Genomic DNA, 10,704 nt, shown 5'->3' with positions numbered 1-10,704 from the left:
GCGGGGAAAATTTCCAAATATCGATATTTTCGGAGCATCGATGTTTTACTCTTGATGTAAATATAAACAGTAATCAGCTGATTTGTGTTGATTACGATCTCTTATCCAACGAAATAAATATAGAGAATACCTTCAGAATGTTAAGGAGCTTTTGGGTTCAAAAAACGACAAAGAAAATTCTTCTGCTTAAAAGATGGAACACAACGCTAACCAAAACCAATGGAGAATCAAACGTTTATGATTGCATTGTGATAGGCGGTGGCCATGCTGGTACGGAAGCAAGTGCCGCTGCTGCTAGAATGAAGGCGCGCACATTGCTTATCACGCATAAACTCGAAACAATTGGAGAAATGTCGTGCAACCCATCATTTGGAGGGATTGGCAAGGGCCATTTGATGCGAGAAGTTGATGCATTGGATGGATTGTGTGCACGTTGCTGCGACGTCTCTGGTGTACAATACAAAGTGCTGAATCGTAGGCGCGGGCCGGCTGTGTGGGGACCGCGCGCGCAAATCGATCGGCAGTTGTATAAACAAGCCATACAAAGCGAGTTATTCAATATGGATAGTTTAGAAATACGATGCGCAGCAGTGGATGACTTATACCTAGAAACGAATGCGGATGGGAATTCGCAATGCTGTAAAGGTGTGGTATTGAAAAGTGGCGAAATTGTGCCAGGTCGAACGGTGATTTTAACGACGGGAACATTTTTACGAGCCAACATTAATATTGGGCTTGAAGTGCGTCCTGCTGGAAGAATAGGCGATGAACCGGCAATGGCCTTGGGCCAATCGCTAGAGAATCTTGGGTTCCGCATGGGCCGGTTAAAGACAGGCACCCCGCCGCGCATTGCTAAAGATAGCATCGGCTATGAACGCCTCGCGCGGCATTCAGGCGACAATCCTCCGATGCCTTTCTCATTCATGAACGAACGGGTATGGATTGAAGCAGACAATCAATTGCCTTGCTACCTAACGCATACAACATTACGAGTAAATAATATTGTGCGTGAGAATTTGCATGTGAATCGCCATGTGACGGAAGAAGTGACCGGTCCACGCTATTGTCCATCCATTGAGTCAAAAGTTTTGCGTTTTGGAGAAAAAGTACATCAAATCTGGCTTGAACCAGAGGGTTTCGAGAGCAAACTTATCTATCCCCAGGGACTGTCTTGTACCTTGCCATTTGAACAACAAGTAGAGCTAGTACACAGCATTCATGGCTTAGAGGAAGCGGAGGTTATACAACCTGGATATGGCGTAGAGTACGATTTTATAGATCCTCGAGAACTATTTGCCACACTAGAAACGAAACGTGTGGAAAACCTCTTTTTTGCTGGCCAAATTAATGGCACGACCGGCTATGAAGAGGCAGCAGCACAAGGGATAATTGCTGGCGCAAATGCTGCGGGTAAAGCCATAAATTATCGCTCAAATGCATTAGCAAACAAAGATCCAACGCAGCTGACGATAAGTCGCACTGAAGGCTATATTGGTGTACTCATCGACGATCTAACAACATTAGGCACTAACGAACCATATCGCATGTTTACTAGCCGGGCAGAGTTTCGCCTTTCACTGCGACCGGATAATGCCGATGTGCGACTAACAGAGAAAGGCTACAATTTTGGTGTGGTGACCGAAAGTCGATATAAGCGCTTCAAAGCTGCGGAACGGAAACTACAGCAAGCAATCGACCAGTTGAAATCAATGCAACGACATTCCAACCATTGGCGACGTACACTAGGCCTACGTGAAGCTAAAACCTCTGTGGAAAAATCCGCTTTTGATATGCTTGGCATACCTGCGGACAACATAACACTAACACAACTTATAGAATTGCAACCAGACGAATTAGACTGGTTAGGAGTTGAACAAACCATATGTGAGCGGCTAAAAATTGAGGCATTGTATGAACATTTTGTGGCCGAACAGCGGCGTGATGTAGACGATGTGCGGCGAGATGAAGGACTAGCGATACCTGCTAATATTGACTATTTCGCTAAATCGTTAAGTCTATCGAATGAAGAGCGACAAAAATTGTCGCTGATACAACCACAGACCATAGCAGCAGCGAGTCGTATACAAGGCGTTACACCAGCAACCATTGTACGATTGCTCAAATATGTGAAACGCGCAGGAGCAGCTGAACAAGTGATAAGTGCGACCTGAAGTGACGTGGTGGGACCGCAGAGCAGAGGAATTTTCTTAAATTGTTTAATTAATTGAGTTTATACATAGTAAAAATTAATACCTTTTGTTTTTAATACTTATATGTATATAAGAGATATATTTACTTAAAACAGTTTATAATTTACATATTCAGCAAAAAGGGCGTACCATAGGACTAGGACTAAAAATTAGCAATGATAAGTCTATATATGTATTTATGTATGTATACGATTTTATAAAATACGATATTTATATAAATGTTGCAATAACTCATACTACTATCCAACGCTTTAAGTCATATAATTGGAGGTACATTAGCATTGAAGCATGTTTCTAAAAATTCTTTACAATTTCGTTTACTACACTTAATCCCTTTGTCTTTACTTAATAAATCAACTATAAAAAATGAATCGCTAAAATAAATTATTGCCACATGCACGAGGCACAATTTCGTTCTTCGTGTAAATACTCATACATACATTACCTGATAAGTATACTTATCAATTATGTATGTGAATATTTAACATGCCTATTTGACGTTTTTCTTATGGATTATAATTGGTGTGGTTTGCGTATCTGTTATTTAATTTTTTTTTTAAAGGTGTAACACATTTGAAAGGAAAATAGATGGGTCATTGAGTTTTAGTTAAATTGTATGCTAAAATGGAATTTACATGATTCAACTTTCACAGGCGATTACTTGAATCAAAAGTTGAACGAAAGTAGGCAGCCGAACAACTTCATTGAAAGCCATTAGTTGAAAGGCCGTTTACACCAGGCGATTGTTGCTTTCAACTAAAAGTTCCATGAACAATCGCCTTATGTAAATTCCCTATAAGATTTTGTTTTTTGAATACATAGTGTTTAATATTTCGGGATAATCATTTAAACATTTGGCGAATTAATTAAACAAATAATCTAGTACATAAAGAGTTAATTTATTTGTAGGCATATAAAGTAAAGTTATGAACTAAAATAGGGGAATCAAAAAACCGAACCGGTGTTCAATTCTCGTATAAAAATTAAGAGATTAGTATGGGGCCACCCTTGAGTACCACCTTTCCGATGAAGAAAAGAGTTANGTAATTTTTAAGCAAAAAACCAAACCGGTGTTCAATTCTCGTATAAAAATTAAGAGATTAGTATGGGGCCACCCTTGAGTACCACCTTTCCGATGAAGAAAAGAGTTATCGAAATCGGTTAACATGGTCCAAAGTTATGCGGTAACATACATAAAAAAAAAAAGACAGAAAAAACATTGCTCCTTTTTTAGAAGTCGGTTAATAAGCAACTAATTTCGGACTCTGTAAAGCACTAATAATCTTAATTGCATTATGAGCATTTCAATTTTATTTTTGTTTAATTTGGGTGTTATTTTCTTAAAAAATTTAAAATTCTTTGCTTCTGGGGGAAACCTGTTAATGGTTTTTCGTTGTAATTATTTGCTTTAACTTTTTGCATATTTAAGAAATATTTTAATGGTCAATGTGGATGACATTCAAAAAAGAAAGTTGAATACGTGCACAAAACAAGAAGGAGTACTTCAAATCTAATTTACTGTTTTGTTTTTACTCTAATTGCAAATTTGTTAAGCATAAAAATGACTATTATGGCAATATAAAGATTATTTATTTATACATATATATGTATATAATTTTTTTGTTTAACTATGTTATATTAGGGATCTCAACTAAACTTATTGAAAGCTCAAAACTTCAAAAGTGAGCCGATTTTGTTTACTCTATTTCTGTTTTTTAAACTTCTGCAAAAAAGGAAAATAAATAAATAAAAAAGCCAAATTGGTTCACTGCTCCGAATTGACTCGCTATTAATTGCACGCTAACTGCTCAAGCTTTATATTTATTGAGTTTTTTTATTTTGACTTACGAAAATACCATTTTATATATTTTGTAGCAATAGGACAGATAATAACAATTGACAATCGAGGGCAATGTTTAGCATAATTTAGAGCGTGCTTTTAAGTACAAGTACACACATATTTTTTTTTTATCAAAAATTGAAGGATTATTAATAATGCCGAATTTCCTAAGCAAAAAAACATACGGATGAATTAAAGAAAGTTAGTGAATTTCACACTTTATGTAGTTTCAAAGCGTATTATTAACAATTCTTTATCGAAAATTTGTGTAATATTGGAATAGCTTGGAATGCAACGTCGATAAATTGTTTTCATACGCATTTTAGAGTAAATTATATAATTCTAAAAATCTTAATGCATTTCATATAATGAAAAAGTGCGCCGTTTTAAAACAGGCTTATTTTTTTTATAACTAATTTGCAAATTTTTCAATAATTTATAATTTGCAATTTTTAATTGTGTTTGAGTCCTAGTGTATTTTTGCAGTTATAGTTTATGTCTTTTTGAGCTTTAATCTTTTTAATTATGAAAAAAGTTTGAATTGAATTTTTGTGGAATTATTTTAAAAATTTTGAAAAATCTATTCTTATTTTTTTTTAATTCTAAAAAGCAAATACACTCATTGGGCGTGCTTAAAAAATCAAAAAAGACTCATTAAAAATTAGGAGCATAAAAATATTACTGCAGTAATGTTTTAAAGCACACGGGGGTAAAACAAAAAACATTTTAGAAAAAAATACACTTGTAAAAAAATAGTATACATATTAGGTATTTGGAAATTAATCATCTTTTTAATTAATACATTTTGAAATATTTTCCGGTTATAGCTAGGATTATCATGCGACCCGTAGGTTATCATTTGACATAACCTTATTATTGTACCATTGGCATATGTTCTATTTTTTTTATATATGTTTTGTTAAACATCGAGGAATAGCTTACAATCCACATACCACATAAATATGTTTGAATGTACATATGTATGCAAATACTAACGTCCATAAGCGAGATTTCTACAAATTCTCCTACTGCTATGTATTTTGTTTTCAATGCCTACTCATTACTCAATATTGTATTTAATTTAATACTTATTAGTGGTAACTTTAAGTTAGTTTATAATTTCAATTATTCTCTTTTATTATTGTACTGCATGTCTAGGTCATTGTCAAATTGCTGCATATTTTTTTACAATTATCTTATATGTTTTGAATTTAATATTTGTATTGACAATAATATGCGTAAATTAAATATTTATTTTGAGTACATATTTGTTATTTATTTTGAGTATTTGTATGCAGATTTTACTCAACATTGCTTGTGTTTTTAAAATTATGCAACGAGTTGTGTAATACTTGTATTTAATATAATTTTCTTATCTACCAATTTCACATAATTTAAATTATTCATATTTCTTTGTCTAATATTCACCGGAAACATTCTCTTCATCATCGAGCATTTCTAGAAAAGCGCGTGGCACCAATCCTTTTAGTAAGCCCTGCTTGCCATACATGTAATCAGGATTCACTGGTGAGCATTCAGTAACGAAAATAACCTACAATATCAATTTTTTTACGTTTACATACACATACAAGGGTAGTAAAGTACGCAAAACCACACACACGGTCGCTCACCTCATTCGCATTTAAATTTAATTCGGTATGATCTTTAGCATCGTAGGCGCATAACACACGCGCTCGTTTCATCTGATCAGCTGTGAGTGTTGTATCGCCTGGATTGCGCCGCCGGCCGCCACTACCAGCGCCTACGCCAGCACCAGCCGCAGCACCAATTCCTAAACCGCTGCCGACGACACCAGCATTAAGCCCAATGCCACTAGATGCGCTGTGATTGCCACTACCATCATCATCATTGTATACATCGATCGGAACATATGGGGTGGGGCCTCCCAAACTATGCAAGATAATAGATGAATATATGCATGAAGGCAGTGTATAAGAGAATTTAAAAAAATGCAGAAATCGTTTAGTCAATCTAAAAATGGAAGAAAAGAATCCTCATTTGAATAATTGAACTAAGGGATACACCCACTTTCTTGGAATTCGTAAGCAGTATTTATTTATAACATTTATATTTTTTACGTTATACATTTTTGCCTAAAAACCAATGTAGTACAATTCTAAATATCGTGTAGCACTGTTTAGCTAAACAAGCGGAAAGAGCATACAAGAGATGCATAATGTAACAGTTAACTAAGCATTAGTATTTTAACTACACACGTGACTAGTGTTCTATCGATTTTATAACTTGGTTTGCGAATAGTATTAATTACTTGGAGAATAAATATAATTTATTGACATTATTCGAACGATTGATATTCCGAACACTTTCGGAAGTTAATTTGTAACTAAAAATTTTAACTTATGCATATAACGGAATCAGAGAGTTTATTTTATTCTGCTCATAATATGTACTATGTAAGAACTTTTTTCGTTGTATGAAACCTTCTTGGTTTGATAGATTTCAAATTCTTTTTCATACACTGATTAGAGGCATAATGTATTGTATATTCGTTGTATTATGATTAAACTCGTTTACGTTGTTTAATATCTTTTTGATTTGTTATTTGATTTACATACCTAATTGTTTTTTAATTGATTTTGATAATGGGCCGTATGAATAAAACTAAGCAATTGCTTTTTCTTAAAATTTCATACCTTTTACTTCAATTTTGTTTGAATAAATTGAGTAAAAGATCTGAAATTTTAAGAAAAAGCAATTGCTTATTTTTATTCATACGGCCCAATATTCATCATTTTCAATCTTTTTGACTCATTACTAAAATTGTTTAGTTTGTTTATATATAAGCAATCGCATGTAAATATCGTCAAACCTTTTTCACCCTTAAGCTTTTAAAAATACGCAGTTTAGTTAACTTATTTCGATAGAACTCTCTTTACCTTTTAATTATGAAAAATGGCATATAAGTATTTTTATTTGGTTTGATTAGGTTCTTTCAAAAAACTTATTTTTACTATTAAGTTTTGAAAATTGATAAGTAGTAAATTTAAACAATTTAAGAAAGCCTATTTTTAAATTTTTTAGCAGACAATACTTCGAGAATAACACAACCTTATTTATTTCCGTTGCACACATATTAAATTTGCAGGTACATTTTTTCTAAACCGATGTTATTGCACTGGTGTCGAATTCTATATCGTACTGCTCTAAAATTTGCGTGGTCGCAAAAGGGTTTGTATTATTTGTTTGACTCTTCCATGTGCTACTGGTATTTTCTTTATCTACATTAAAATTTATACTATCGTTATTTATATCAATTGTATGAAAGTTATTTGAATCTTCATCATTATCAAATTCATCATTCGTTTCACGTGAATCGAATTTGTTTGCTTTAGCTGTTGGATGGACAATCGAGTAGTTAATCGTATTGGGAGGCCCATCCACATCTTCACTGTTTATGCGTAGGCGCGGCTTTACGGGTCGCATTCTGCAAACCAATTGATGTCATTCACTTATTTTCTTACCAAATTTTATAGCTTTTTTTGCAATGCATGTGTGAAAATTTAAACTACAAAATCTATGTGCATACCTATACATACATATAAATACGTGCTAATGAAAGTTCTATAAGATTTCGTTGTTGAATGTGGGTGTGGTCTAAATTTGAAAGTATATAATTAATTCGAAAAAAAATCAATATCTTTTTACATATACCTACATATGTATATATGTATGTATATACGCAAATATGAAATTTACTACTTTCAAAGACTTTCAAGTTTTCAATTATAGTGTGCGACTTACTTGGCCAAATCGCGCTGCAAATTATTCATTGCGTCAATGCAGTGCTTATAGTAACGTACTTGCGTTTCTACAAATGCGTGCAAATGGCGTAAATGCGATGCTTGCGATGTGCTGATTCCTTCCAGCAATACCTTTGTTATCTCTGCTTGGCGATCAAATTCTGCTTGTGCAACACGTAAATCTCGTTCGGCCTGTGAAAAGTTTAATGGTTCAATTAAAAAAGTCAGCGTATTGATGAATATTGGCTTTTCATGTCTAATAATTAAGTACCTGTTCTAGAACTACCTCAGGGGAGATACCATCTTTCTAATATTTCCACATTAAAGCAGCATGAAATAATTTATTTTGCGTTAAGATCTTACATAACAAAATTAAGATTAAATAAAGACGTTCAACAATTTTAAAGAAAATTACAATTAGTAATTGAGTATGAAATCAATTCAAAATTTAAACGTCCTTCTTGTCTTTCTAATTTTCACCCGGAAATTTTAACTTCAGCAACAACCGGATATCAACAGGCTACCATCAACATTCACCCAAACTACTATAGTAAATATATTTATGCACATATGTCTGTATGTACATACAATTCATATGTAAATACGTGTGCGGTAGCTTATCCCTAACTCTTACCGCCTGTTGACCCAGCATACTTCTGGCTTTCTTCACGCGATTTTTGCATGCATCTAAGTCCAAGCTGCAATAATTTGAAGTAATTAAAAAAATTCCTTAACTCATTCAAATGATATCAGATATCTACTCACCGTTTTGTTTCCAATATGCCACGCTCTTTTGTNCAAGTCCAAGCTGCAATAATTTGAAGTAATTAAAAAAATTCCTTAACTCATTCAAATGGTATCAGATATCTACTCACCGTTTTGTTTCCAATATGCCACGCTCTTTTGTAATGGTTTTCATTTCACCTTCTAAAAATTTGCGCAAAGGCTGAGTAAAACATATACCAGATGAGGCAATGAAATCACGCTCGCACTGCCCGAGTTTTTGTTCTGCTTGTCCAACTTTTATTAAAGCTTGACCGTACGGTAGATCTTGTCCAAAATCTCCACCGGCCTCAATCATATCCAATGCCAAGTGCTCCAAATTGCTCAATCGTTGCGGTTTTGTTTTTTCAATTTTATCAAAAATAAAATCTTCAATGCGATTCTGCGGATTCGGTATCAATACCGTTTCGGTGTCGCGTACTATCTTTTCTGTCCATGCTTTTGTTAAATCCGCACGTTCCGCCAGATTCTGGAACTCATTATCATATTCAGTGCGTTCGGTGGTGCCGAGTTTTTCCTCCGTCAGCTAGAACAATAAACGCATATGTATATATAATGTGAATCGATGTTTCGGGAAAGGTGGGATGCCAAGGAAAACGTAAAAGGTATGTCATGTGCACAATGCCATTTACATNAGCCAGATTCTGGAACTCATTATCATATTCAGTGCGTTCGGTGGTACCGAGTTTTTCCTCCGTCAGCTAGAACAATAAACGCATATGTATATATAATGTGAATCGATGTTTCGGGAAAGGTGGCATGCCAAGGAAAACGTAAAAGGTATGTCATGTGCACAATGTCATTTACATCCCATCGTCTTAAAGTGGCACATATTTCGATAATTCCTTTGTAATACTGTCACCTTGCCAATTGACCATGCTCTGTAACAATGGCCAATATGATTTGCACCCACCACCCACTGACATAACAGCACACTCAGACCCATAGGCCTTTTTAAGCCCATTACCTGCACTACTCTGGATAATGTACTCCCCGCCTCCTTCACAAGATTTTTCACATTAAAGTTTGGCAAATTTATATTCATTTTTGTAGGATATAAGATTTACGTTAGTTGATAACTTGATAACGAAATAACAATATTTTTGTGGCGAATTTGCAATATTTTTTTGCAATTTATCCTTTTCCGTTCTGTTTTTTTCTATGCAAAAATTCCCAATAGTTTGCAATAAGGTTGCAATTTTGATTGATATGCCAGGAAAGAGAAAAACAGAAAACAGCGTTGTAATTTTGGTATTTGTAACTTTAAACCGATAACTTTTCGGTGTCAAACCTAGTTCTATCGATTATTTTTGCGAAGGAGAGAAATGCCAAATGTAAAGGTAAACAAAATTGGACGCTAGTAGGAAAAGAGGTTTGTGAATCATGATGCAATAATGAAAGGTGTTGTACGTTGTGACAGCCCGAAATCGNTAAGGTTGCAATTTTGATTGATATGCCAGAAGCAGAAAAACAGAAAACAGCGTTGTAATTTTGATATTTGTAACTTCAAACCGATAACTTTTCGGTGTCCAACCTAGTTCTATCGATTATTTTTGCGAAGGAGAGAAATGCCAAATGTAAAGGTAAACAAAATTGGACGCTAGCAGGAAAAGAGGTTTGGGAATGTAGTTTTAATAAACTATTAAGTTAAAATATACTTCCTTAACATAGCAGAAAAAAGGGATTACGGTGGCAAAGAGAAGAAACTTAATTTATCTAGCTAATAATCTGAGATTTATGTGAACATACTTTTAAATATTAGGAGTCTTCACCATGGGTAGCTAGATATGAAACTCCCTCATTTTTTCTGAGAGCGCGCCCAGGAACTCGTNTAAACTATTAAGTTAAAATATACTTAAATTCCTTAACATAGCAGAAAAAAGTGATTACGGTGGCAAAGAGAAGAAACTTAATTTTTCTAGCTAATAATCTGAGATTTATGTGAACATACTTTTAAATATTAGGAGTCTTCACCATGGGTAGCTAGATATGAAACTCTCTCATTTTTTCTGAGAGCGCGCCCAGGAACTCGTTTTCGAACTTGGCAGCACTGCCAATCCCTGGGCAGATAAACAGNGGCCACAATGGA

General features: G+C 34.3%; 2 protein-coding genes across 8 annotated transcripts; one reads left to right on the top strand and one right to left on the bottom strand.

The window, feature by feature from the left end:
* Nucleotides 1-6: 6 nt before the first annotated feature.
* LOC108358460 (protein MTO1 homolog, mitochondrial) lies at nucleotides 7-3,081 on the top strand. Its single transcript, XM_017609821.1, has one exon. It carries the CDS (start codon nucleotides 138-140, stop codon nucleotides 2,169-2,171), a length of 2,034 nt encoding a protein of 677 aa, XP_017465310.1. The 5' UTR covers nucleotides 7-137; the 3' UTR covers nucleotides 2,172-3,081.
* A 2,237-nt stretch (nucleotides 3,082-5,318) lies between these two features.
* EndoB (SH3 domain containing GRB2 like, endophilin-B) lies at nucleotides 5,319-9,858 on the bottom strand. 7 transcript variants are annotated; one of them, XM_017609814.1, is made up of 8 exons: nucleotides 9,583-9,857; nucleotides 9,251-9,316; nucleotides 8,708-9,075; nucleotides 8,467-8,530; nucleotides 8,104-8,139; nucleotides 7,834-8,024; nucleotides 5,682-5,961; nucleotides 5,319-5,602 (listed from the first exon to the last, which is right to left on the bottom strand). In XM_017609814.1, exons 1-8 carry the CDS (start codon nucleotides 9,658-9,660, stop codon nucleotides 5,468-5,470), a joined length of 1,218 nt encoding a protein of 405 aa, XP_017465303.1. In that variant the 5' UTR covers nucleotides 9,661-9,857; the 3' UTR covers nucleotides 5,319-5,467. The 7 variants fall into 7 exon arrangements, with proteins under 7 accessions (XP_017465303.1, XP_017465305.1, XP_017465304.1 ...); XM_017609816.1 differs by lacking the exon at nucleotides 8,104-8,139; XM_017609815.1 differs by lacking the exon at nucleotides 9,251-9,316 and having other exon boundaries at nucleotides 8,708-9,141.
* Nucleotides 9,859-10,704: the final 846 nt, after the last annotated feature.

The sequence above is a fragment of the Rhagoletis zephyria genome, unplaced genomic scaffold (assembly GCF_001687245.7).
Source record: "Rhagoletis zephyria isolate East Lansing unplaced genomic scaffold, Rhagoletis_zephyria_1.1 Rzeph_scaffold_00257, whole genome shotgun sequence".
Taxonomy (NCBI): domain Eukaryota; kingdom Metazoa; phylum Arthropoda; class Insecta; order Diptera; family Tephritidae; genus Rhagoletis; species Rhagoletis zephyria.
Note: the sequence above shows the minus strand (reverse complement) of the source record. Positions and strands in the feature narration are given on the sequence as shown.

Excerpts from the sequence above, each read along its gene's own strand:
- EndoB (XM_017609814.1), bottom strand. The coding sequence starts at position 9,660 with ATGAATATAAATTTGCCAAACTTTAATGTGAAAAATCTTGTGAAGGAG. Across the intron at positions 8,531-8,707 it reads GGCATATTGGAAACAAAACG|CTTGGACTTAGATGCATGCA; the intron begins GTGAGTAGATAT and ends AAATTATTGCAG. Across the intron at positions 8,140-8,466 it reads GTATGCTGGGTCAACAGGCG|AAAGATGGTATCTCCCCTGA; the intron begins GTAAGAGTTAGG and ends TGGAAATATTAG.
- LOC108358460 (XM_017609821.1), top strand. The coding sequence starts at position 138 with ATGTTAAGGAGCTTTTGGGTTCAAAAAACGACAAAGAAAATTCTTCTG.